General features: G+C 41.4%; 2 protein-coding genes across 13 annotated transcripts in view; one reads left to right on the forward strand and one right to left on the reverse strand.

The window, feature by feature from the left end:
* TRIM37 (tripartite motif containing 37) overlaps positions 1-4811 on the forward strand; it is a 125004-nt gene extending 120193 nt beyond the window's left edge. For all 12 annotated transcript variants that reach the window (XM_015119114.3, XM_077968953.1, XM_077968952.1 and 9 more), the window contains one exon: positions 4541-4811. In XM_015119114.3, coding sequence (XP_014974600.2) covers positions 4541-4544 — 4 coding nt within the window. In that variant the 3' untranslated portion in view covers positions 4545-4811. The remainder of the gene's footprint in view (positions 1-4540) is intronic.
* PPM1E (protein phosphatase, Mg2+/Mn2+ dependent 1E) overlaps positions 2286-27566 on the reverse strand; it is a 230065-nt gene continuing 204784 nt past the window's right edge. The window contains exons 3-7 of the mRNA XM_015119127.3: positions 23090-23289; positions 18747-18935; positions 15860-16003; positions 15205-15298; positions 2286-7436 (exon numbers count right to left, since the gene is read on the reverse strand). Coding sequence (XP_014974613.3) covers positions 6379-7436; positions 15205-15298; positions 15860-16003; positions 18747-18935; positions 23090-23289 — 1685 coding nt within the window. The 3' untranslated portion in view covers positions 2286-6378. The remainder of the gene's footprint in view (positions 7437-15204; positions 15299-15859; positions 16004-18746; positions 18936-23089; positions 23290-27566) is intronic.

Below are 27566 nucleotides of genomic sequence, written 5' to 3' on the forward strand. Positions count from 1 at the left end.
ATTCTCACATCTACCAATACATGCCTTCATAGTCTAGATTTATAGAAGTTTTAGAACTCTGCCTAGGGATGCTTAAGAGCAGATGATAAGATTAACCACAGTGTAGTTTGGGACATCAACTGTACGGGCTGCTCTCTTTCTAAAATCCTTTTCTCTGGCTGGCATGTTGACCAGGAGTCTCCCTTCCCGCTCTGCCGACCCTGCTGGCCAGAGTCCTTGCCCGAGACCTTCAGGTCAGTCAGTGTCTCCTGGTGTGCATTTGGGAAAGACTGCTCCATAGGCTCACCTCCCACTGGGTTTCATTTGACCTGGTGAGCCCATAGCAATTCGATTTGGCTTAACTGGCCACCCCTAATCCTGTAGCTGTCATACTACTCAATGTAATGACTAGCAGGGACAACTTTTTCATCTTTAGTTAAACTCCAGTTACTCATTTGGAAAATGGCTTCTCCAAATGTGTATCATTCTTGACAGTTTTTCACATTTGTTTCCCTGGTCCTAAAGCAAGATTATAAAAATCAAATAGAACCTGTGTGTGAGGGCCCTTGTTTGCACAATGAGGAGAGGACACCCCTCATCTGGAGGTTGCACGACTGGGGCAGCATCCTACAGCTCAGCATAAGAGGCGAGGCAGGCTCAACCAACTGCCCAGGGAAGAGCGCTTCTTCCTAAAGCCAACAGTTGGGGCTCTCAGAAAAGAATGTGACATTTGAAATGTAAATAAGGGATCTTCCATAAGGTTATTCCTAGGCCAAGCAAAGGGAGGTTCCCTAAAGCATAATAGAAAAAGTGTTCTTTACTAATTGCTGTTAAGATGACAGATGGGGCCGGGCATGGTGGCTCAGGCCTGTAAATCCCAGCACTTTGGGAGGCCAAGGCAGGCAGATCACTTGAGGTCAGGTGTTCAAGACCAGTCTGGCCAACATGGCAAAACCCGGTCTCTACTAAAAATACAAAAGCCAGGCGTGGTAGCCCGCGCCTGTAATCCCAGCATCTTGGGAGACTGAGGCACAAGAATTGCTTGAACCTGGGAGGCAGAGGTTGCAGTGAGCTGAGATTGCACCACTGCACTCTAGCCAGGGTGACAGAGCAGGACTTTTGTCTCAAAAAAAAAAACAAAAAAAAAAACAGATGGAACCTTGCAATGATAAAGAAAATGATGCACTTTGGGAGGCCAAGGTGGGCGGGTGGATCACCTGAAGTCAGGAGTTCGACACCAGCCTGGCCGACACGGTGAAAACCCCGCCTCTACCATGAGCCGGGCGCGGTGGCGGGCGCCTGTAGTCCCAGATACTCGGGAGACTGAGGCAGGAGAATGGCGGGAACCCGGGAGGCGGAGCTTGCAGTGAGCCGAGATCGCGCCACTGCACTCCAGCCTGGGCAACAGCGTGAGACTCCGTCTCAAAAAAAAAACAAAAACAAAAACAAAAAAAAACAGAAAGAGGTGTTCCTTTTGATCTAAGTAATACTATATTTTAGGGAATTTTTTCAAATGTAACACTTATTAATCAAAATGTTCTTTTTCTGTCATTCCCTGCTTTAGTAAACCCCTTCAAATATGTCATTCTTTCAAAACTTCACCTTTTATTTTTTCCTCAATTGTTGCTTCATTTGGTTCTATATAAAGTCATGCCAAGGACTAAATGAATTTAGGGAATTAGGAATTGAAGATTTTTGAAACTATGTAAAATTAATTGTAAAGGCCTTACTGGTAGAGAGGAGGAGAACAGTGCAGTGTATTGACAAGGTCGACTCGTTTGTAAGGTCAGTTCCCTCCCTTCAGATGCAGGTGTCGTAAGTGACTTCCCTTCCCCACATGCTCCTTTTTGACTCTATCTCCTTTACTCACCCATCAGCAATCCTTGGGAGGCTTTCCACCACAGCTCACCTGGTTATTTCCTTACTTTCTTCTAGCTTGAAACTCAAAGAGGCTATGCGAAAGGGGAAAGCTTGGTTAGATGCAGAGTTCTAAGAATGAAGTAGTTGGGAGATTTGATGACCCACCGCTTAGTCCTTGGCAGATCCAGTTCCTCTTCTCTTTTAGGATTCTAACACCACTCCCTCTCCTCGCATTTCAGCTAATGAAGAGAATATGTATAAGGCTAAATACCTCTCTTCTGGGGTAAAATAATGTTACAGCAGCATTTAGCAAATCTTTTTAAATGTTCCAAGCTTAAGAAAACGTCCATCCAAGGATTTTATTTCCCAGTTCTGAAGGAATCTGCACAAATTTAAACACTAAATAACTTACCTTTCCTTTAAATAAAAAGACAAATGACTAGTGGTTTTAAATTGCTGGGTTTTATTAAGATAATTGGCAAAATTTCAACATACTTCTTACCTGAATGAACAGTTTTAATAAAATATGAAGGATCACTCATGACTACAACTGAACTCAAAAGTGAGTTGTAGAGCAGATCTGTGAATTGATAAATTTACTTGGTAAGAAATAATTCACTTCATTCGCTTCACTCCATAGAGAATTCTTTGCAGAGAAATGTTATGAACAAGAGAACAAAGCCTGTCTCTCACCAAAGAGCACCTAGAGTAAGAGTTTACAATGATGTATCTGGATTATCTACTTCATCAAAGTTTATTTCCTTTTCAAAAACAACTGCTGTGTCAGTCTGGAGTTCCCTGTCCTATTTCATGTTTTCTAATTAGTACAATAAATAGTCTTCAAAATAGAAGATAAAATGCTGCTACGGGAGGTAACAATTGTTTTTCAACACCATACCATTTGTCTGGAAAATCATTGTGTTATAATACTGGCAGTATCTTACTTTGTTTTGCAAGAGACATTTAAGCTATTTGCAGATCAGAATAGAAGAGTGGGCATTTGTCCTTTAACATCACGTGATTTTCAAAGGTGAAAAAAATTTCTTTTGCTAACGTACGATTCAAAGAAAAATTGTATCAAAGTATGGACAAAACTATAGTATTCCCTTTTATAGCCTTGCTTAGTTAAGAATGTTCACTGAGTGAATAAATTAGGTTTAAAAATTAAAACAATAATTTAGATCATTTTCCCACAAAGCCTTAGCAAGGATTTGATGGGGAAGGAAGTACTTGAACCATAGCAGTTTTATCTGTAAACACTGAACTTGGCCATGCATCATTTTCATCTGCCCACTGGATGTTGCACTTCTCATGGCACAGTGTTCAACAGTGGAGTGTGGTTGTCATGAAAATGCAGTATTGACACTATACCACTATAAATGTGGTCAAAATTAGACTCAGTGTTGACATTGACATTGTTGCCATTGTCCTTGGAAAAGGTGTTACTTTCAAGGAGCCTCCTAAATGCAACAGTAACTTTAATCATAATAATTCAAGGACAATGGATGGCACTTCTAGGTAAAGAAAAGGTATATACATAAGAGTTTCTACCCATCCTCTTTAGAACAGACCTAAATGGGATTAGTAGCCCCAGTGTGTGTTGCTGTAATGTTGCCTAACCTCATATCCCTCAGAAGTACACATCTAGAAATTGAACAAAGGAAACCTTTAAATTGGGGACCGAGTCCCTTTGAAACTCACAGTGAATGTACAAGGAGTTTGTAATGACTTCAGTTGGTGACCTGAAGTCTGTTTCCCTAACCAGTACTACACTCTTGTTTGGATTTATTTTACTATTTCCTATTCTAACAAAACTTGTTTAGCAGGCAAACAGATTGATGCAGACCATGTTAAATTGAAAAAGTGATACTGCCACTCTTTAAGGATTGAGTGTAGAACTTTCACCACCACTAAATTACACAATGAATAAAAATACAAAACACATAATTCACAGACTATACCTCAGCATTAACAGTTTATATATATTATATAGATACTTTTATATCTGTCTAATATTTTTACAATCACCAGATACACCATCATTAAATACAAGTTACAGAAATATGTAGATACCATTAGTTAGAGGGTTACTTATTGCTTACGTCAGCAAGCAGCAAATAAGGGCACAGGATTTGAACTGAAGGGAACTACTTCCTATCACCAGTGGCGTTAAGATACAACACTGCATTTCACAAAGCACTGCTTTTTATCTAGTTTGTAGAACCAAGAGCAGCATATATCAGACCAATAACCACTATTTTAGTATGTATTATAGAATTTTAAAGGATTTACCTTACAAATGGTACCTAACTACTCTATAAATATGCATGTTGTGAACAAATGAATAGTTGCTATTTTTTACAATATTGGTTTATAACGACCACACTAGAACTACTTTGCTTTATTTTCTAGAGAGCTAATGGCATGAGAAATGAGTTAACACTGCTGTGTAGTCGGACCTACAAAATCCACACCTTTAAAAATGGGTCTGTGTTTGTCCCAGTTTTACCCAGCCATATTTTTCCCCACTGAGAAAGCCTAGCATGTGAAACTTTTCCCCTTTACCTTCTTTATTCTGATCAAAAGCATTACCAATAGACAACAATCGAAATTTTAAAAAGCTTTTTTTTTTACTTCACTAAGCACTTTGGACTATAATGTGTACCAATAGTCTGCTGCCTCTGTTTTCTTGTTTTCTTAGATAATTTGATTTGAAACTGACACTGCACCTGATGGGTTAACAAGATTCAGGCTTCAGAAAGTGACAGCTATGAGTGAGGACCATGTGTGGGGCAAAGCCTCAGAATGATGAAGGTTCCAGTGCTATAGTTGGGGCCATGTTGACTCCTTTTCAACCATTTGTCACAGACTTGAGAAGAAGAAATGACTTCAAAATCAAGAGAAAACAAATACTGAAAGTCTCTACTTACATCCGAATTTTTAAAAATAAAATCTGTAGATTAACAATGTGATCATTGCTAAAGTGAAACTGTTTTTGTCTATTTGATATAGCTCTACTGGTACCCAAAATATGCCAGTCATCTATGTGTTTAAAATTCAGGGATTTTAGTTCTGTTATGGGCCTGGGGAGCGTGTCCTATCCTATAAACACATGATTAGGTGGGGGACACTTCTTAGCGAGAGCACTCACCCTTGTGAGTGAGCACTCCAGAGGTGCCACCCGTGGGCATTGGCCGGGCTGGTCTGCAGTTGACTAGGGCAGGGTAACACCAAGATATTCGTGACTCTCAGAGGATCAGAGGCTGCTTCACTGAATGAATGAATCTTGATAGTTTATTTGTTGTCTTTAGTTGACAACATGCTCCTAGCTTGAAACTGCAGAAGTAGCAAAAAGACAGTTTCAATATCAAATACAATATTGAAATGAGAAGCACGTGTCCTCTCTGCGGTCTGAAGCTACATGTAAGCAGGACACTGATGTGTCTTCCAGTTACAACTAAACAGACCTGGCTGTCAGTCATCTGCATTCTCAGTGGCTTCTGGGCTCACTTTAGGCAATACTTTCAGCCTCCTCCATGCCGATTACTTCACTCCCTTGGGGGAAATACTTTTAGAGAAGATAAAAGTAGCATTTCTCATTCTCTAAAATCACTTTTTATTTTATAGTGCTACATGCCTTTGCTGTCTGAACTAAAAAAAGTCAAAATACAGAAATGCTTTTGATTTTCTTTGTAAATGGCATTTTGACTCTATAGTGTATTTGTACCTGACATCATCTCCGTTAAATCAGTTTTATTCCTGAGATGAGGGTACAGTGGAAAACATATTAGCATCATAGATTAAAACCAGTTGACAGCGGTCTCCTAAAATGCTAAATAATAAAAATTCCACCAAAAGCACCATAACAGGTTATGAAACTCCCAAGTAACTACAGCCCTAGGAAATATTTTTTAATTAAAAAAAAGTTCATAGTCTTTTATGTTATAGGAAAAAAATCCATAAATCTTTCTGACTATAAACCACCTCACAAGTCTGAGAATATGACACTTTTACACTGATTTACCACTTTCATTATTGTCAGTTAAAATCCATATGGCTTTTAGTCTTCTACCTACCCAAAAAGGTTAGGGGGCAGGGGGTTCCTTCATAGTGCCCAGGATTTTGAGGGACATTTCCCAACCAAATTTAATTTAGCATTAAATTTTCCATAGACATATTAGGCACATCAGACCAGATTTCAACCACATTGAGATTTCAACACTGTATATCCTGACTGAAATAACTAACTCGAAAGCCTCCACTAGTGACATGAAGGGATGGTGGGAAGGGGGTTGTATATAGGTGTCGAGACACATCACAGGGACCAGTTGTGTAATTTTGCAAGTGAAACTGCCAATACTTTTTTTTAGATTGAAAACACTGTACTTTGAGTTTCCTAGAGATCTATTTACATTGAAGAATTGAGCCATCCATGGATTCATAATGAAGCACATATGTTTTAGAAATGTCTACCTTGTTTCTACTCTGATAGTGGTGTTTTTATTGGGGGAGAGCTAGCTAACCTACTTGAAAGAAAAATTACTCTATTTTATAGCTCCAAGGAAGATCTGGGCATGGAATATCATGAGTCTTTCTGAGCTTCCTCATGTTTTCACTGTACCCTTTCCAACTATTTTGCCTCCATGGCAGAGAACTTCTTATCCTATTTCTCTTCCCACTTCCAGTAAGTGAGGACAGGCTAGTGCCTATTTTGTGGGAAGGCTCTTGAGCAGAGAGAAATGAATAAAACTTTGGATTAAACCTGAATCTGTGCCACTTCTTTGAGTAGTGGTGGCGTAAATGAGACAATCTAGAAACTCTGTTTCCCGGGAATTTGAACTGTTCATTTTCCAACCCTGAACAGACAAGAGACAAGCGCTCCATTCTGTATATCTGCTCCCCTGTTGAACCCAAATTGAAAGCAGCGGGAAACTCTCCAGCACCACTCCATTCAGGCAATGATGACTGAACTGATTTTTTCTCCATCATTAACTCATTAATAAGATTGGCTTTCTTTGGTGCACCAGGACCAAACATTTCAACTGGTGGCAAAAACTGGGCACTGTGAGGTTTGCTTGCTTCTATTTGTGTGAGATCTAGGTAGCCTGGGTCTTCCAGCACGTTGATTTGGGACCCTGGGCTCAGACTAGTTCTATCAGTGAATGAATCCACACGCCCATCATAGCCTAGATCGGCTGGTGCTGAGCACTGGTGCTGAGGCCAAGGGCGTTTGCACTCTCCATGATTCTCCTTATCATCCCCACCATCTTCTTGCCCTCCTTGAAAAGAGTTCTCTGTCCAATCTGATTCCTCACTAACATTTACAGCTTTGTTCATGTCCCTCAGGAATACCACAATAACCGTGATGTTATCACTTGACCCAGCATCACGAGCTGATGCCACTAACTTGTGGGCAACCATGCTGCTGTCTCCGTTATTCTCTTTCAGGTGGTCGGACACAACTTTCACTGCCTCATCAGGGTTCACGGTGTCATAGAAGCCATCACAGGCCAGAATGAGGTAGTCTTCGGTCCCATCCAGAACAGTGGAGGCAGAATCTGCATCCCCACAGATATATGGCTTATGTTCAGCATCTCCTGCGGGAAGCAGAGTGTAGGAGCATCATTAGCCTTTGCTTTACCTTGCATGCTAAGAATGTTTATGACCAATGCCATGACTCTGATCACAACTTACTGGATTGTGAACTGAATTGACTGGAAAGAATTTATAAAATAGTTTTTGACAAAATACTTAAATTCTCTGGTAATCAGATCTGCTTACTCCTTACTCCCAGTTAAATAATTGCTAAGTTACTGGGCATAAGTCCTTACCTAGCTTAGACTCTGAATCTGCTCCTCTGGCTATGATTTAGGCTTAGCTGAGTGTAACAACAATGTCAGATCTAAGTTTGTTGCTGTACTGAAAAATTCAGTACACTATGTAGGAAAACATGGTTGATTTAGTGGATATGTTCTTTTGCAGGTGGTTTTGATTTAGTTGAAATTTGAAAACAAGTCCACATTGAAAGAAACAAACCAAAGCTCTGATCATTCTCTTCATTAAATCATTTTTGTTCTATTCTTGTTTAGAAATCAATAAATAGCTTCATGCTGCGAGCACAAAGGAAGATTTGAGTTACACGAGATTATATAAATCAAGTCTTAACTCCCTTAAGCCAGGAAGAGTTTTGTGGCTGACCAAGGCCTCACACATGGGAGCTGAATGCAGTTTCCCTGATTCCCAACCCACTTGACTTTCTATTTTTTAATGGTGCTTTTTACCCGTAACTTCTAAAGAACAGACAAAATGTATGACCATTTTTTCTCTTATATTTAGAGATTGCCATATTCTTCATCTGGCTCTGATCATCACCCCACTTCTGTCTTTATTGTTATTGTGCATTTCCCCGCTTATTAACAACTGTGAGAATTCAAGGTCTTTCTGGGCCTTTCTGTCTTCCTTTTCTTGCTTAGCTCGTCCTGTTACAGAATGACATCTGAGCTGGTCCTGAAGGGTAAGTTAGTTGTCACCAGGCAGAGAAGTTGTCTCAATTGAGGGAACAGGATAAGCAAAGGCAGAGGTAACTGTTAGGGAGTAATGTGCAGTTGGAGAGTAGGGTGCTTGGGGTAGGAGCGAGACTGCAGACCTTGGGCCCACACTAAACTAAGTTTCTATCACCAGACTACTGAGATAATTGATCATTTAGGATTTTCACATCCACAGCACTTCCAAATCTATTCCTTCTTTACATTGATTACATTCCTTTAGGTACTTTGTGAGAGCATAGCCAAAGAGTCCTTAGCCTATGAGGTAACTAAATAGCTTATGACTACAACAAGGGACTCTCATTCACTTTTTTTTTTTTTTTTTTTTGAGGCAGGGTCTTACTCTGTCACCCAGGCCGGAGTGCAGCGGCGCAATCAGGGCTCACTGCAGCCTCAATCTTCCAGGCTCAGGTGATCCACCTACTTCAGCCTCCCAAGTAGCTGGGACTACAGGCGCACACCACCACGCCCAGCTAATTTTTCTTTTTTTTTGTAGAGATAGGATCACGCTATCTTGCCCAGGCTGGTCTTGAACTCCTGGCCTCAAATGATCCATCTGCCCACCTTGGCCTCCCAAAGTGCTGGAATTACGGGCATGAGCCACCACACCCGGCTCTCATTCACTTCTTTTTTTTTTTTTTTTTTTTTGAGACAGAGTCTTGCTCTGTTGCCCAGGCTGGAGTGCAGTGGCACAATCTTGGCTCACTGCAGCCTCTGCCTCCCAGGTTCCAGCAGTTCTCCTGCCTCAGCCTCCTGGGTAGCTGGGATTACAGGTGTATACCACCACACCTGGCTAATTTTTGTATTTTTAGTAGAGACGGGGTTTCGCCATATTGGCCAGGCTGGTCTCGAACTCCTGATCTCAGTTGATCTGCCTGCGTTGGCCTCCCAAAGTGCTGGGATTACAGGCGTGAGTCACCGCATCTGGCCTCTCATTCACTTCTTTACAAAAAATAAAAACAAAACAACACAGGGTACTGAGCAATAATTCCTACAGTAGGGTATCATAAATCATCATTACATAGTATTATAAAAACAAGAACTAAACTCCAGATATTTGCAAAGGGCTTTACTGTACAGCAGTGGCATACTGCTTAGTGGTTAACGACACCAGCACTAGAGTCAGACTGCCTGGGTCCAGATCCTAGCTCTTCTATTTGTCACCTACACAACTCTCATCAATTACTATCCTTTCCATTGCACTAAAACCAAACTTTTTGACTCAGGGAAGATTAAAATGAAGATAAACTCACTTGAGTGATCTGACTATATATTCATTATTTCTAGTATCTGGTATGGGTTCTCTGACCCAAGAAAGTTGGCCAGGCACAGTGGCTCACGCCTGTAATCCCAGCACTTTGGGAGGCCAAGGCGGGAGGATACTTGAGGTCGGGAGTCCGAAGCCAGTCTGGCCATCATAGTGAAACCTTGTCTCTACTAAAAATACAAAAATTAGTCAGGCCTGGTGGCGTGCATGTGAAGTCCCAACTACTCAAGAGGCTGAGGCAAGAGAATCGTTTGAACCCAGGAGGCAGAGGTTGCAGTGAGCCCAGATTGCGCCATTGCACTCCAGCCTGGACGACAGAGGGAGACTGTCTCAAAAAAAAAAAAGTTTCTTTCCAACATTTTACATTTCTGTTTAATCCTCAAATAGGCTAGAAAGCTCATTAGGAACTCTATGGATAACTCTGCTAGAACCAGTGTGGGCACATGCCCTATCCAGCAGGTTGCGTGATTAGATACACAGAGCAACAAATAATTACTTAATATAATTACCTGGGTTAATATATCTATGAGGTAAGAAATTAGTCTTCGATGTTATAAACGTTCATTTCACTCCTTCCATTCACAAACATATAACCCTCTCATCTTACTCATATCTAGGCTCTTCTCCATTCATTCATTCATTATTTTTATTTTTTTATTTTGAGACGGAGTCTCGCTGTGTCACCCAGGCTGGAATGCAGTGGTGCGATCTCAGCTCACTGCAACCTCCACCTCCTGGATTCAAGCGATTCTCCTGCCTCAGCCTCCCAAGTAGCTGGGATTACAGGCACGCACCACCATGCCCAGCTAATTTTTGTATTTTTAGTAGACAAGGGGTTTCACCATGTTGGTCAGGCTGGTCTTGAACTCCTGACCTTGTGATCTGTCCACCTCGGCCTCCCAAAGTGCTGGGATTAGAGGCATGAGCCACCGTGCCCAGCCCTCATTGATTATTTCTTACAGGAGTCAAGACCATCTTTCCAAGGCCGGGCGCGGTGGCTCAAGCCTGTAATCCCAGCACTTTGGGAGGCCGAGACGGGCGGATCACGAGGTCAGGAGATCGAGACCATCCTGGCTAACACAGTGAAACCCCGTCTCTACTAAAAAAAAATACAAAAAACTAGCCGGGCGAGGTGGCGGGCGCCTGTAGTCCCAGCTACTCGGGAGGCTGAGGCAGGAGAATGGCGTAAACCCGGGAGGCGGAGCTTGCAGTGAGCCGAGATTGCACCACTGCACTCCAGCCTGGGCGACAGAGCAAGACTCCGTCTCAAAAAAAAAAAAAAAAAGACCATCTTTCCCAAGTATGCTTTTGATTTAGTCAACTTCACTTCTATGCTATGGTGCCTCCATAGCCTGTTAGAGCTCATCAAAACTCAATCTATTTAAGCAGAAAATGCAAAAATTTAAAAGAGATATTTAAAAATAAATAAAATCCAACATGGATTCAGTGTCCTTCATCAATTTACTAAAGTTCCCATCCCCTACTCTACCTGACTATATGATTATCATCATTATTATTTTCTGAATTCCACCTCTAAAAATAAATGTGATCTGAGTCACACTGTTCCCAAAAATCTTGTTTTAGTGCTTCAATTAAAAGACTACTGCAACTGTTAGTTTGGAACAGAACATACAAAGATTTGCACAGAGAAAATGTTGCCAAAGTTCTGGCTTTTCACCTGCTCTACTGTTGGGTGTCACATTCATGACATTTCGCCCCCAAATTTGGTAGGAGGGCATGAATATCCATTTCATGGTAGAAATGGCAACATCCTTTTGTCTTCAGCCTCCTCTCTCCATATGTTAGGAAACATATCATGCTTCTGTCAACTTTGGATCATAAGTCTGAAGGGCTCATGGGGAGAAACTGTTGAAAATCTTTTCATTTTTTAAGTATCATTTCTTTCCTGAGTAGAGCTGAACTCTGCCCAGGAGTCCTTTTTCTTGTCCTTTTGCAGCCCCCTATTTTATTCCATGTGGTTTCCAATTCTTTCTCAAATTCTTCAACTTCCTCATGGTTTCCAATTCTTTCTCAAATTCTTCAACTTCCTCATCCACTTAAGCTACTGTTTTTTGGTAAATGGCCTAATTTCCTACTTCAAAGACAAGTTGATCAGGCTTGAATTTTCTCAATTCCCCTCCCACTCCTGCCACACACACTCTCTTTGTTTAATCTGTAGCGATTCCCCCATATCAGCTACCATTTTCTCGGGGTAAGCAGTGTCCTTTTCCCGTCCTAACAGTGAGCCTGTGCAGCTGGTCCTGTCTCCCTAGGACTCTAGCTTCTCTACTCTCTCGTCTTCAATTTCTCCTCTACTTGCTGTCTTCCTTTTCCTACAAACATGCTTAAATCTAAAATCTCCTCATCCTAAAAATAGAAACAATAAAAGGGAACCCTTTCCTGAATCAGCTTTTGCCTTAAACCACCACACTATTTCCTTTCTCCCCTTCACCATCAAACTGCCCAAGAAATTAAATCTACACTTGCTCCTTTATGTTACTGCCTTTTCCCGCGTGCCAGATTGTTTGTTGATTAGTAGGTTTTCCCACCTACCAATCCGTCTCATCAGTTAAATTGATACCCTCCTCCATATCCCTTTTTAGCTCTCCTCATCTCTGTAACAAACTCTATGAATGTCTCCCAGCCGCCTGTTTCTACTCTAGCCCAGCTTCCACACAAATATCTTTATAAATACAAATCTGACCCTGTGGCCCCTCTGCATATTCACCTGGTAAAGTCCAGACTACTTAGCCTTGCACATAAGGCCCTTCGCAGTCTGGCAACACTGCTAATCTCTTACCACTCCCATCTCTGCTCTAACCTATACTTGTTGTTTTTCCTAAAACATGCCATGCCCTTTCAAACCCCTGTATATTTATGCTCTCTACCTGTGTAGGGATTTCCTTCCCAGCACATTATCCTCCACATTCAACTCAAAAGTCACTCCATGTATGAAGTCTCCCTTATCCATTCTTAGATTATTTTTTATTATTAAAATAGAGATGAGGTCTCACTATGTTGCCCAGGTTGGTCTCAAAATCCCGGGCTCAAGCACTCCTCCCACCTTGGCCTCCCACAGTGCTGGCTGCCACACCCAGCCTTCTGTCTGAGATTGTCACTTATTAAGGGACATTCTTCCCATCTTTAGTTTTACCTTTTAGAAGAAGAGGCTGGTATCCTCTAGTAAGTTAGTTCTGTAACAAGCATTAAAGATGATCCTCAGTCCTCTGACAAAGACAGGTCAGCTCAGGCGAAACAGGTGTTTGGTTTGAGCTGCCAACCTAATTCACTGGCCACTCAAGCACCCATATAATGATTATTAATGTAAATTGGTTCCACAAATAGTATAGTCCTCTGGTTCAGTGATTTTCAGTCAAGGATAGCATTTGATGGGTGTTGGGTCCTGTTAAACCTACAATGTGCATGATAAAGACTTTTCCCCACCAAGAATAATAATAATAATTCCATAGAAGGGTATATTTTAGAAATGAGAAATTTCCCCTTTTTGGCCTTATTCTAGAGTTCCTAATAAATAACTCCCTCCAGTCTAAGGTCAAGCCAACTCTCAATTTTTCAGGAGGTATTTGTAGACTCTTTTAGCTCTCTATTTCTCTTTCAGCTTTCTGCTCATATTTGGGCCACTTCACAGCTTGCCAGCACCTTCCCAAAGAGTGGGAGGAACTCAAATCAGTGGTGAAAGCTAAATCCTTTCAGATTTTCTTCAGGTTCTGGAATTTTTTGGTGATGATTAAATTTTGAGACTAGATGTGGATTTCAACCAAGTCTAATTACTTCATTTGTTTAGGGAAGCAGAGATTAAAAGCTGCAGTATACATGTAATGTACATATCACCCATATAGATATACATATTGATTTATTCTTTTTTAAAAAAATAGGAAGTGAAGCTAAGCCATGAAGCCTAAAATAATAAACCCAGGGCCCAAAGTGAGACAAAGATAGAAATAGCTTAATTCTTTGAACTAACACCCTTGCATTTTGTCCAGCCAACTTAGCTGTTTAATCTCTATGTTTTAGACTGAGTTTCATTGACTTTCCCCTTCTTTTGAAAAATTTAAGTCCCAGGGATATACGGTTCTTTGAAACCCCAGGGTTATCTGACAAATGACTGTATTCCACATACAGAAAGTAGTTTTCATATAAAAAGCACAATGTTTTTCCTATCAACTTATTCTGTTATTTATGTCATTTTAAAATTCATTGAAATAATTTAGAGGCATAAACAAAATAAATGTGGATAAAATATGGAGAAAGGCTTCCATTCTCTGGAAAATACTGATTTGACCCAAAATGCAGTGAAATAAGAAACACTGTCATTTTTTGTTTTTAAGACAGAATCTTTCTCCCTTGGCCCAGGCTGGAGTGCAGTGGCACAATCTTGGTTCACTGCAGCCTCAAACTCCTGGACTCAAGCAATCCTTCCACCTCAGCCTCCTGTGTACTAGGATTACAGGCACAAGCCACTATGCCCAGCTTTTTTTTTTTTGAGATGGAGTCTCGCTGTGTCGCCCAGGCTGGGGTGCAGTGGCGCGATCTCGACTCACTGCACGCTCTGCCTCCCGGGTTCACACCATTCTCCTGCCTCAGCCTCCTGAGCAGCTGGGACTACAGGCGTCCGCCACCACACCCAGCTAATGTTTTGTATTTTTAGTAGAGACGGGGTTTCACCATGTTAGCCAGGATGGTCTCCATCTCCTGACCTCATGATCTGCCCGCCTTGGCCTCCCAAAGTGCTGGGATTACAGGCGTGACCCACTGTGCCCTGCCTTTGTTGTTGTTGTTGTTGTTTTTTAAGAGATGAAGTCTTACTATGTTGCCCAGGCTGGTCTTGAACTCCTGGGCTCAAGGGGTCTGCCCGCTTCAACCTCCCACAATGCTGGGATTACAGGTGTGAGCCACTGTGCCTGCCCCAACTGTAGTTTGAAGCAGATTTGTGTACTAATGTTTAAAGGCTTCCATAAAATTTAAAATGTATAGAAACTAGGAAATTCTGCATTTCTTGATATGGTTCTCTTTCTTTTTTGTTTGTTTTGTTTTGTTTTTTTTGAGACGGAGTCTCGCACGGTCACCCAGGCTGGAGTGCAATGGTGCGATCTCCACTAGCTGCAACCTCCGCCTCCCACGTTCAAGCAATTCTCCTGCCTCAGCCTCCCAAGTAGCTGGGATTACAGGTGCCCGCCACCATGCCCGGCTCATTTTTTCTATTTTTAATAGAGACGGGGTTTCACTATGTTGGCCAGACTGGTCTTAAACTCCTGACCTCGTGATCCACCCGCCTCGGCCTCCCAAAGTGCTGGGATTACAGGCCTGAGTCACTGCGCCCTGGCAGTTCTCTTTCAATAATGGAATTTAAGTATATAAATGTACAGGTTTAACTAAATCAAACAATTAAAAGAGACATCCAATTATTATTTTAAAGAATAGTGAGCATTCTGGTAATATAAATTATCATCTCAGGTTCCCTGTATCAGAGTTAATACAGGACAATGAGCTAGAAGAGGACAGTTTGGGGAAACAAAAATTTGTTTTTCCTACCAATAGCTCTGGAGACTGACAGACTTCCATTCACCCTCCAGGCACCAAACCAGACTACGCAACCTCCAAGGGCCTCAATTCGCTGCTTTTCATCCTAAACAGCAATGCAATAAAAAGAAGCAAATAACTGTTTTCAGGATTTATTCCTTTACTTTAACAGTAAACAACAGATATAATACTCATCAGCTCATGAAAAGGTTCTCCTTGTTTCTCCATTGGAGGGTGAGCACAGTTGCTGATGTAATAGCAATAACTGTAATAATTAAGGGAATCCTGGCCGGGTGCGGTGGCTTACGCCTGTAATCCCAACACTTCGGGAGGCCGAAGCGGATGGATCACCTGAGGTCAGGAGTCCAAGACCAGCCTGGCCAACATGGTGAAACCCCGTCTCTACTAAAAATATAAAAATTAGTCAGGCATGGTGGCGCAAGCCTGTAGTCCCAGCTACTCAGGCGGCTGAGGCAGGAGAATCGCCTGAACCCAGGAGGCAGAGGTTGCAGTGAGCCAAGATCACGCCATTGCACTCCAGCCTGAGCAACAGAGCGAGACTCCGTCTCAAAAAAAATAAATAAATAGTAAGTGAATCCTAATCAATAACTAGAAAATCTAAAGTAATAACTAGAGCATGGGCTCTATTAAAACAGACCATACTTACCTCTCTGTCTGGTTTGTGTGGCTTCATTAGTTCAACAGCTTGACCCTTTCTCACAAGCATAACCTGGGAATCACCCACCCAGGCCACATGTAGCATGTTGCCTCTGATGAAAGTCACCACTCCTGTGGTCCCACATCTTAAGCTCTGAAAATAGTTTAAATAAAACTAGACTCAGTGAAAAGAAATAGATACAACATTCTTATTGAGAAGCAATTTATAATTAATATAAGCTTTTCAGCTGGGAGCTATACTATTAATGGAATTTCACACATATACAATAATTCATTGTCTCAATGCATTTTTATATGCATGTATGTATTTATATATATATACACACATAAGTCCACCTGATCTGTGATATGCAGTGCAGGGATGATTATTAATTCTACTTTAAATACAGATATGAAAACTATGGCAGGTTATGTGACTTGCCCAAGGGCAGGTAACTATTAGTACATAAAACAGAATTGAAATTATTTTTCCTCCCAGTCAAGCACCAAATCCTCTATACCAATCCTCAGAGTAAAAATTCTGCTCTCCATTTCATTACTGACATTGTATTTGTTCAGTGGGAGAGTCCTAGCTGTACGAAATGATATATAAAGCATGATTGGTACACAACAGATGCTCTAATCTCTGGAAATTAAGCTAAGGAGCCAAGAGACAGCTTACGTTCCCTGGAGTACTAAGATGCTTATACCTTTAAAAAATATCCTCCCGACAGTATTTTTAGAGGCCTTTGCTTTTGGAACATTGCATAAAGAACTAACAGCCTGGAATTTCACCGCAGTAGCTACCACTGTACTTAAAGCTCTTGATCCTACTATACGAAAATGACATCCCCATTTGACATGAGTCACCACCAAATGAGCATGACTTTCTGTTACTAAGGACCTGGCCTAAATTAGAACCAATGCGTCAGGGGTGGTAAAAGGCCTCTTGTATCCAATGAGAAAAACAACTTCTCATTTCCCCTATATAGGGAAAGTTTGTTATAAATCCTCACCCACCGATAAAATATCTTCCCACACAGAATGTTCAAAAACTCAGCCCCCTAGAACACATGATAAACACACTTCAGTGCATATGCCCTGGAGAGAACAGGAGGCAGGGCTGCTTCACAACAGGAATAGCTGCTTTCTTCCCAGTGGTTAGCGGCACACGGAAGCATACGAAGGAGAAAAGGGGCTGCTGAGACAAACCTAAATTATTCAGAACTATTGACAGAACTGAGAGACGCCATGGTCATTGACAAAACAAATGAGGTAAACATGGTCAGAAAAAAAAAAAAAAAACCAATTTTGAGAAGACAGAGGAAAAAGAATAGAATAGAGGATAAAGAAGACAGAGTGATTCTCTTTGTTTCATATTGGTGATTACAGGTCACCTCTCAGGGGCCCGCCGTTGTCCTCAAATCAGATGATAAAAGCCTGCAGCTTCAAGAGAGGCAGAGCCAAGCAGAACACAGGTCCTCAAGAGACTGGGAGCTCTGAGGTCAAGAGCAGCTTGATTCTCCAGCACCACCTCTTTGTGTGGACTCTACTGGTTACTGTTGGATTTGCATATTAATCCAAATTTAGGGGAGGGGAGAGATTAAGAATAATTCTCTTTCTTAATACCAAATAGGTCTGAATTATTGTTTCATTAATTCCAAGCCCCATTATTGCTTGTAGCATAACTATGCTATCAAAAAAATGGATTAAATGATTACCCTGATCTCTTCAAGCCTATTTTAAAAAAGAGTTAATGTGCCGGGCGCGGTGGCTCACGCCTGTAATCCCAACACTTTGGGAGGCCGAGGCGGGCGGATCACGAGGTCAGGAGATCGAGACCATCCTGGCTAACATGGTGAAACCCTGTCTCTACTAAAAATACAAAAAATTAGCCGGGCGAGGTGGCGGGTGCCTATAGTCCCAGCTACTCGGAGGCTGAGGCAGGAGAATGGCGTGAACCCAGGAGGCGGAGCTTGCAGTGAGCCGAGATTGCGCCACTGCACTCCAGCCTGGGCTACAAAGCGAGACTCCATCTCAAAAAAAAAAAAAAAAAATTAACTCTTTTTTTTTTTTTTGACTTAAACATTAACTCTTTTTTAAGTCACAGTGCAGGAGTCTTATTTTTTGTCTATCTACTTCTGTAATTACTTTTAAAAATTAAAAATTATTTTCTTTCTATTCACCCCCAGTTAAAAATTCAATATAGAACACTGTAGTTAATTATGTACCAATACCCAGAACAATAATTAGATTTTTTTTATTTTATTTTTTTTACTTTTAGACCTTAATATAGAGTCCTTGCCATTTATTCAAAGTAAAAAAACTTAGGTCTGATTAACCTTCGCAATGTAGGACATGAGCTCTGACTTTTCTCCCTTATTAAGAGAAAAATCAGCTCAAGGATCATTTAAGGATTCACCCTTTCCAAGCGAATTTTCCCTCAAGAGATACACAGCAAAACACTGCCTACCCATTTAGAACCAAATGTATGGAAGTAATCCCAGTTTCTGTTTCTTTTTTAGACCATTGTTTTATTCACCATATCCAGATCTTGTCAGCAAGAGTCTGCTTAGAGAGATGGTCCTGGTGTGAACCTGACAGGCAATGGTGAATAAAAGAAAGATGAAACTCACCTGCCAAATCCAGCAATTATTACAGAAATGAATCCAGAAAATTACAGCTTGAGAGTTTCTATACAGTACATCATTGTACCCCCTGAAACTATTCCTGAGGAGGGATTTAGAACTACAACAGAATCCAATACTATGAGTCAAGAATACAGTTTGGATAATGTCTGCCCAGAAAGAGAAAATCTAAATAGCCCTTTAACCACACAGACCAAATTGAGCTCAGCTAGTGCATTTCTAGCTGGAATTTGTGAGAAAGGGGCATACCTCCCTGGCTGCTTTCTGCACAAACCGCTCATCAGTGACCCGGAAGGCCCTGCACAGGGCCTCAGCAGGATCATGGGGGAACATCTCCTGGCGGACTAAGTTAACGTGGAGGTGAATGGAGGCATAAATAGCAGCATCTACTCCCCCATGGCCATCAAACACTGCAAAGTAAGCTTGTTCTTCCTGGTCCTGTCAACGGAAACACAGAACAGTTAAGGGAGTTGGGTACAGCATGATTCAAATGAACCAATCTCCTGGCATCATTGTTGCCCATCCTTTCTCCTCCACTGCATTTGTCATTTGGAATAATGAGACTAAATGTTTTCCTTCTCTAACATGCCTGATCAACTGCTGAAATACCTACAATATTAGGGCATCTGTGTTTACACACCAGAACACTGGAACACGTCATGCCCAATTAGTTCAAGCTGAAGTGCCCTCTCTCTGTGAAAGTTGTTGTCTTGTACCATGGAAACCACCCACGTACATTTGCTTCAAAATTGCTGTTACAAGTTGGGGGAGGGGGAATAGGTAGGGTGTGAGAAGGAACTGAACAAAAGCAGCTCCAGATTGAGTGATTTTTTTCAAAATGAAAGTACTTGAATAGCAAAATTAGAACCTGAGAACAATAGAAAATATCTGGTCTTCCAACACAAGGCCAATTAAATTCAAGTTTAAAATATATAAAGATATGAAAGCATAAACATACTTCTAAACCATAATACCTTCCTCATAAATCATTCCCAGTCACACTGCATTCTCACCATAAATAGCACAGCATCTCTAAACTAGTTTACCAAACTTGAACCACATCAGATGCTCAAATGCCCTGTGTGGCTGACCACTTTGCCTCACCCCATGGTCTAAGATTTTAGTTTCACGTTTCCTTGCAAAGGCAACTGCCAGAGGAGGATCTTCCAACTCTGTGCTTTGTCTTGACAAAAGAAGCCTAATCATAAGATTCCACATCAACAATTAAGCAGTTTGCTGCTTTATCATCTGCTCAAGTGTTTAAATCTCAGATCTGTCTCACTTATAAGATCTGCGACGCACTGAACTCACACTGAGTCCTGAGCTCCCTTCAGGCAAACAGTATGTAATAATTTTCATTTGCAAGTCTTTTGACTTCTTTTTCCTAGGCTCTAAGAGCCTTAGAAGAGTCCAGGCCTGTCATTGATTCTTAAGCGAATCATGTAGTTTTCTCATCTGTTAGGCAGGGACGAGTTGCTGTCTCATGGGGATTTGGAAGGGCTACTAATATAACAAGTATATCTGTACTTTGAAAAAGTTATTTTTATTTATTTATTTTTAGAATCAGGGTCTCACTTTGTCACCCAGGCTAGGGTAGAGTGGCATGATCACAGATCATTGTAACTTCGAATTCCTGGGCTCAAAAGATCATCCCGCCTCAGCCTCCCAAGTAGCTGGGATTACAGGCAAGAGCCACTGTGCCCGGCCGGCTGAAAAAGTTACTTTTAAAAGGGTATATTACATTCACAAAAGTATCAAATATAAATGTCCATAGAATAGTAACCAAAATATTATGAAACCTTTCTCTAACACACACATTACAATTAGTTCATTTAGCAACTTTAGTGCCATTAAGAAAGGATTAAACAACTCTCTAGAAATAATACTGGCTGGGCGTGGTGGCTCACACCTGTAATTCCAGCACTTTGGGAGGCCGAGGCGGGCAGATCACAAGGTCAAGAGATCAAGACCATCCTGGCCAACATAGTGAAACCCCTTCTCTACTAAAAATACAAAAATTAGCTGGGTGTGGTGGCACACGCCTGTACTCCCAGCTACTCGGGAGGCAGGAGAATCTCTTGAACCTGGGAGGCGGAGGTTGCAGTGAGCCGAGATCGCGCCACTTCACTCCAGCCTGGTGACAGAGCAAACGAGACTCCGTCTCAAAAAAAAAAAAAAAGAAATAATCCTGACAGGTAGTATTTCTATCTCTACTAAAGCAGTACTCATTTTTAAATAATTCGAAATAGCACCAGAAGAAACAAAAGGAAGCCAAATGGATTTCTTTAAAAAATAAAAAATGTATAGCTTCTTTTTAAAAAAACAAAAAAGGCCGGGCGCGGTGGCTCACGCCTGTAATCCCAGTGCTTTGGGAGGCCGAGGCGGGCGGATCACAAGGTCAGGAGATCGAGACCACGGTGAAACCCCGTCTCTACTAAAAATACAAAAAATTAGCCGGGCGCGGTTGTGGGCGCCTGTAGTCCCAGCTACTCGGGAGGCTGAGGCAGGAGAATGGCGTGAACCCGGGAGGCGGAGCTTGCAGTGAGCCGAGATCGCGCCACTGCACTCCAGCCTGGGCGACAGAGCGAGACTCCGTCTCAAAAAAAAAAAAAAAAAAAAAAAAAAAAAGCAATAAATAAAATTATAATAAAAAAACAAAAAACATTCACTGATGTTTTTCCTATTACAATAATGTATGACAATTCAGACTAATAACAAAGGAAAATCACCAATAATTCCACTATACACAGATAACCAGTCTTCTCTATCTCTATATATATACATACATATATATATAAATGAAATTAGGATCAGAATGTGCATGATATTTTATAGCCTACTTTTTGTCTTTTTTTTTTTTAATTTTATATTTTATATTTTGAGACGGGGTCTCGCTCTGTCACTCAGGCTGGAGTGCGGTGGTGCGATCTCGGCTCGCTGCAAGCTCCGCCTCACAGGTTCACACCATTCTCCTGCCTCAGCTTCCCAAGTAGCTGGGACTACAGGTGCCCGCCACCACGCCCGGCTAATTTTTTGTATTTTCAGTAGAGATGGGGTTTCACCGTGTTAGCCAGGATGGTCTTGATCTCCTGACCTCGTGCTCCGCCCACCTCGGCCTCCCAAAGTGCTGGGATTACAGGTGTGAGCCACTGCACCTGGCCTGTCATTTTTATTATTGGCATTTCCTCATCTCACAAATATTTACTTAAAGACATTGTTATAAATGGCTTAAAATATGCATCTTATATGAGCATATCATAGTTATTCCCTTTCATGATTTAGATAATTTTCAATTTATTATAAACAATGTTGTAAAAACATTTATGTCAAACAAAACATATGCCTAAGACTTTTCTGTATTTGTTTTCTCATAATAAAGAATTAAAAGTGAAATGACCAGATCAAAGAGTGTGAAAATTTATTAGGTTCTAAATATGTGTTGCCGTATTGCTCCCACAATCTGTTTCACTATAGCAAGGTGCTCCTTTCTGAGTTAAGTCCTCTGGGTTAATTTTGAAATTAGGAGGCAAAATAGAAACCAATCAAGTCAACAAACAACAATAATGCCCTTAAATATGAGTATAATCTTCAAATAGGTATAGTGATATAAGGATTGTTTATCACACAATCCTTCTGGGTTACATTTGCATGGCCATGTTACTAGAAACAAAGACATCAGTTGATCTATCTTTATAACATAAGCACCAATTACCAACTTGCCATCATTGCTGATTAGACCTTGACAGTAAGCTAAAATTTAAATTTAGCTGCTAAATAGAGGAAATATTGTGCTTTGTATAAATTACTACATTGTAATTTTTAAGTTATGGACTGAGTGAAGAAAAGAGGCAAGTGACAGGCAAAGGAAACAAACCTACTTCTGTTTGCATTAACATAATACATTTAATAGAAAAAGAAAAAGATAACAAGAAAATAGTTATTAAGCTGCCAAGGCTCATATGGATCCAATTTGTCAGATACAGAGATTCATGAAATATAATTTCAGCTACTTTCCTATCTCAGAGACCAAGATTTTAAAAAGAAAATCACATGAAATAAACTGCATCAGTCTTAAATCTTCCTTTTGTGTTTGTGTTGCTTTAGCAACATAGTAATGTGAGAACTTAATACACCATTTGATTATACTATAGAAATAGTTTGGGTTTTTTGGTTTGGTTTACAAAACAGCTTCATTGAGATGTAATTTAAAAAAATTTTTTTTTTTTTTTTTTTTTTTAAGAGACAGTCTCACTATGTCTGTCACCCAGGCTGGTCTCAAACTCCTGGTCTCAAGGAAAGTGACACAAAAGACTACCTTGCCTCCATGGAAGGGAACTGAGTACCTGGGAGGCAAGGATAAGAGAGACATTTTTATTTTCCCAGTTTTGAACCATGTGAATGCATTACCTATTCAAAAGAACATAAAATAGTTCCTTTTCTGTTGCAAATTTGTGCCACTTTGCATTTAGCGCTACTCTAATCTACCAAAGATACAATTAGAAATATATCAGAAGTTTTCCTTTTCTAACAGGACCATGAAGGTGTTTGTTTTGTCTTTAAAATCTCACTGACTCTCCGGAAGTGCCCTTTACCTCTAGGTTGAAGAGCATATTAAAGTCAGGAATGCAGACATGTTTGTCCTCCATTTTCCTGCGCATGTTTTTGATGGCATGGATTGATGTCTCATAATAAAGCTGGGGTCTCCTGCGGAGGGGGAAGTCTTTCACCCAGCTGCAGCAAATCTCGTGTAGTTTGCTGAAGACAGAACGGGCCAATTTCACTGTCTCAATCTCTGTGAAAGAAACACAGAAACCCCCAATGAAGAGCCTTGTAAAACTGCTTTTCACTTCTCTGCTTGGTAAAGACAGAAGTAGGTCACCTTAGTCAAGTTCCTCCTTAATAGAAGAAATTCATCCTTCTCAAGAAAAATGAAATGCTGCTTCTGAAGAGAGAAAATCACAACCTATCTAGTAGAAAATCATCAGCCTGCAGCTGCCACTAAATATTCTTATGTCATGAGGAGAAAACCTTTGGCCAGGGCTGGACCTATTCCTGGCTTGATTTCTTCCAGCTGGAGAAGTGCTCTCACCACACTGCTCCCTAGTTCCCAGCGCCGGTTCCTTTTTGGTTGTTTGCTATGGTTATCACCAGGAGAGCCAAGCCTCCTATGCTTAGAAAAATAAGCAGTGATTAACACTACTTCCATAGTCCAATTAGCTGGATAAATACTGTGTTTATTGGAATATGGAAGGCCTATGAAAACAGCCCACTAACTACAGAAATAAGAAGGGTGTATGTTGCTTACCATTTGTCTTTGTCCTCTTTCTCCCTGACTTCTTCCTTTACATCCAATTCCTTTTTCTCCTATAAATGATCATTTGTAACTGAATTGTGTGTATATATATATACATATATATATATATTTTAAATTATTACTATTATTATTATTATTTTTTTTTGAGACAGAGTCTTGCTCTTGTTGCCCAGGATGGAGTGCAATGGCGCTCTCTCTCAGCTCACTGCAACCTCCGCCTCCCAGGTTCAAGTTATTCTCCTGCCTCAGCCTCCCAAGTAGCTGGGATTACAGGTGCCTGCCATCACGCCCGGCTAATTTTTTGTATTTTTAGTAGAGTCGGGGTTTCACCATGTTGGCCAGGCTGGTCTTGAACTCCTGACCTCAGGTGATCCACCCGCCTTGGCCTCCCAAAGTGCTGGGATTACAGGCATGAGCCACCACACCCGGCCTGTTTTTTCTGTTTGATATATTTGTTTATTAAAGTTTTAGGCCATAGTTTAAATAGTTTAGCCAATAGGTTAGCAAATGAGCTAAAACTTTTATACGACTCTAAGGAAAATGTACTTAAACTCTGTCTATGCGTGTGATCCTAGATAGAAAAAGACAGAGAGCAGCCAGAGGAGCAATACTAACAGGTCTCTTGACCCTAAGCCTACCGCTTCACCTGTGTTTACCGCTTCACCTATTGGGTAGAATTGGCAAGCTGACTTCTGAGGTAGACATGTACCCTCAGTAGATGGACAGATGTGTAAGCCTTTTAAGCAACACTGAATGATACTGAAGAGATTGTATTTCCTATCATTGAACCCTCCACTCAAGTTGTCCTCCACTTAAGTTGAGCTACGGAAATAACCCAAGAGAGATTAGGTTTTCTCAGGCCAGTATTTTAGAAGTTCCTCTTACATCTCAGGTGAAAAAAAAAAAAATCGAACTTAAATTTTCTTTTTACTGAACTAAATCAGATACAGCTTGACAGCCTGAGAAAATAAGTGCCAGATGGCAATGGCTACACATGCCTCCTCCAATCTAGAATACAAATCCCAAAGAAGAGAGAGACTATATGTTCTAGAACAGCCTGGGACCTGGACTACCAATTTGATTCTCAGTACTGTCTTTGCCTTAATCTGTGACTACATTTACCTCTTTTCTTATTCAAAATTATTTTTTAAATGACTGTATTAAAAAAGCTGACCTCAAGTTTTTGTCCTTTTTTTCCTCATTAACATAGCACAGGGTAGTAAATCCTGTCTTGTGGTTTTGTCTCTTTTATTTTTATTTTTTATTTTTTCTGAGACAGAGTCTTGCTCTGTGGTCCAGGCTAGAGAGCAGTGGCGCAATCTCGGCTCACTGCAATCTCCACTTCCTGGGCTCAAGCTATTCTCCTGCCTCAGCCTCTTGAGTAGCTGGGATTACAGGCCCCCACCAACACGCCTGGCTAATTTTTAAATTTTTTTTTTTTGGACAGAGTCTCCCTCCATCACCCAGGCTGGAATGCAGTGGCGGGATCTTGGCTCACTGTAAGCTCTGCCTCCCGGGTTCACGCCATTCTCCTGCCTCAGCCTCCCAAGTAGCTGGGACTACAGGTGCCCGCCACCACGCCCGGCTAATATTTTGCATTTTTAGTAGAGACAGGTTTTCACCATGTTGGCTAGGATGGTCTCCAACTGGCTGGCCTTGAACTCCTGACCTCGTGATCCACCCGCCTCAGCCTCCCAAAGTGCTAGGATTACAGGTGTGAGCCACTGCGCCTGGCCAATTTTTTTTTTTTTTTGAGACAGAGTTTCACTCTTGTCACCTAGGCTGGAGTGCAATGGCACATTCTCAGCTCCCTGCAACCTCCGCCTCTCAGGTTCAAGCGATTCTCCTGCCTCAGCCTCCCAAGTAACTGGGATTACAGGCGCCCGCCACCACACTCAGCTAATTTTGTTGTATTTTTAGTAGAGATGGGGTTTCACCATATTGGCCAGGCTAGTCTTGAACTCCTGATCTCAGGTGATCCAACCACCTCAGCCTCCCAAAGTGCTGGGATTACATGAGTCACCATGCCCGGCCTTTTTTTTTTTTTTTTTGAGACGGAGTCTCGCTTTGTCGCCCAGGCTGGAGTGCAGTGGCCGGATCTCAGCTCACTGCAAGCTCCGCCTCCTGGGTTTATGCCATTCTCCTGCCTCAGCCTCCCAAGTAGCTGGGACTACAGGCGCCGGCCACCTCACCTGGCTAGTTTTTTGTATTTTTTAGTAGAGACAGGGTTTCACCATGTTAGCCAGGATGGTCTCGATCTCCTGACCTCGTGATCTGCCCGTCTCGGCCTCCCAAAGTGTAGGGATTACAGGCTTGAGCCACCACGCCCAGACTTTTTTTTTTTTTTTTAAATAAGAGTGTCTCTCTCTGTTGCCTAGGCTGGAGTGGGGTGATGCAATCACAGCTCACTGCAGCCTCAAATTCCTGGGATCAAGCAATCCTTCTGCTTCAGCCTCTCAAGTAGCTGGGATCACAGGTACATGCCACCATGCCTGGCTAATTTAAAAAAAAAAAACAAACTTTTTTTTTGTTAAGATGGGGGTCTTACTATATTGCTCAGGCTCATCTCAAACTCCTGGTCTCAAGTGATCCTCCTACCTTGGCCTCCCAAAGTACTGGGATTACAGGCATGAGCTACCATGCCTGTCCCTACTGTTAGCATTTTTATATAACTGAAAACCAAGGGTGAATTTAAAAGAGAAAAGATAAAGAGCAAAGACAGCCTGTGGAGGTATATACAAGAAGGAAATTGAGGTCAATAGACAATCCAATATTTTGATTGTTTTAAGCAACTACAAGTTTTATTTAAGCACTAGCTTGCCAGAGACTATTTCTTCCAGCCAGCAATTACTTGCTTGTATGACTGCCACCTATCTGGTCTCTGCAGCAGTATAGGGCCCCAGATGCAGACCCTGAGATGGACATGTCCTCATCTGACATAGCTATTAACAGAGGATTACAAAACAATCAAGTGAATTTAGAAACTTTGAGGGAGAATTGGGTAGGGTGAAACAACATATTAACTATCAGGATAGTTCCCAGATAACAATATAAACTATTATATCATTCTTTGGCTTGTATATTACTCTTATATAGATCTGCATTGTCAAGTACAGTACCTACTAACTACATGCGGTTATTTACATTTCTTTTTTTTTTTGAGATGGAGTTTCACTCTTGTTGCCCAGGCTGGAGTGCAATGGCATGATCTCAGCTCACCGCAACCTCCGCCTCCCAGGTTCAAGCAGTTCTCCAGCCTCAGCCTCCCAAATAGCTGGCATTACAGCCCAGCTAATTTTATATTTTTAGTAGAGATGGGGTTTCTCCATGTTAGTCAGGCTGGTCTCAAAATCCTGACCTCAGGTGATCTATCTGCCTTGGCCTCCCAAAGTGCTGGGATTACAGGTGTGAGCCACCACGCCCAGCCATGGTTATTTAAATTAATCAGTAGGGTGCAGCGGTCCCAATGTGCCAACAGCTCCAGCTACCTGGGAGGCTGAGGTGGGAGAATTGCTTGAGCCCAGGAATTTGAGGCTATAGGATGACGTGATAGCTCCTGTGAATAGCCACTGCACTCCGGCCTGGCCAACATAGCAAGACCCCATCTCTTAAAAAGTAAGTTAAAATTAAATAAAATTTAAAATTCAGTTTTTCGGTCACATTAGCTCTATTTCAATTGCTTGATAACCACATGTGGCTAATGGCTCCTACATAGGGCAACACAGGCAGGGAACATTTCCATCATTGCACTGTCT

This window comes from Macaca mulatta, chromosome 16 (genome assembly GCF_049350105.2).
Source record: "Macaca mulatta isolate MMU2019108-1 chromosome 16, T2T-MMU8v2.0, whole genome shotgun sequence".
Lineage (NCBI taxonomy): Eukaryota > Metazoa > Chordata > Mammalia > Primates > Cercopithecidae > Macaca > Macaca mulatta.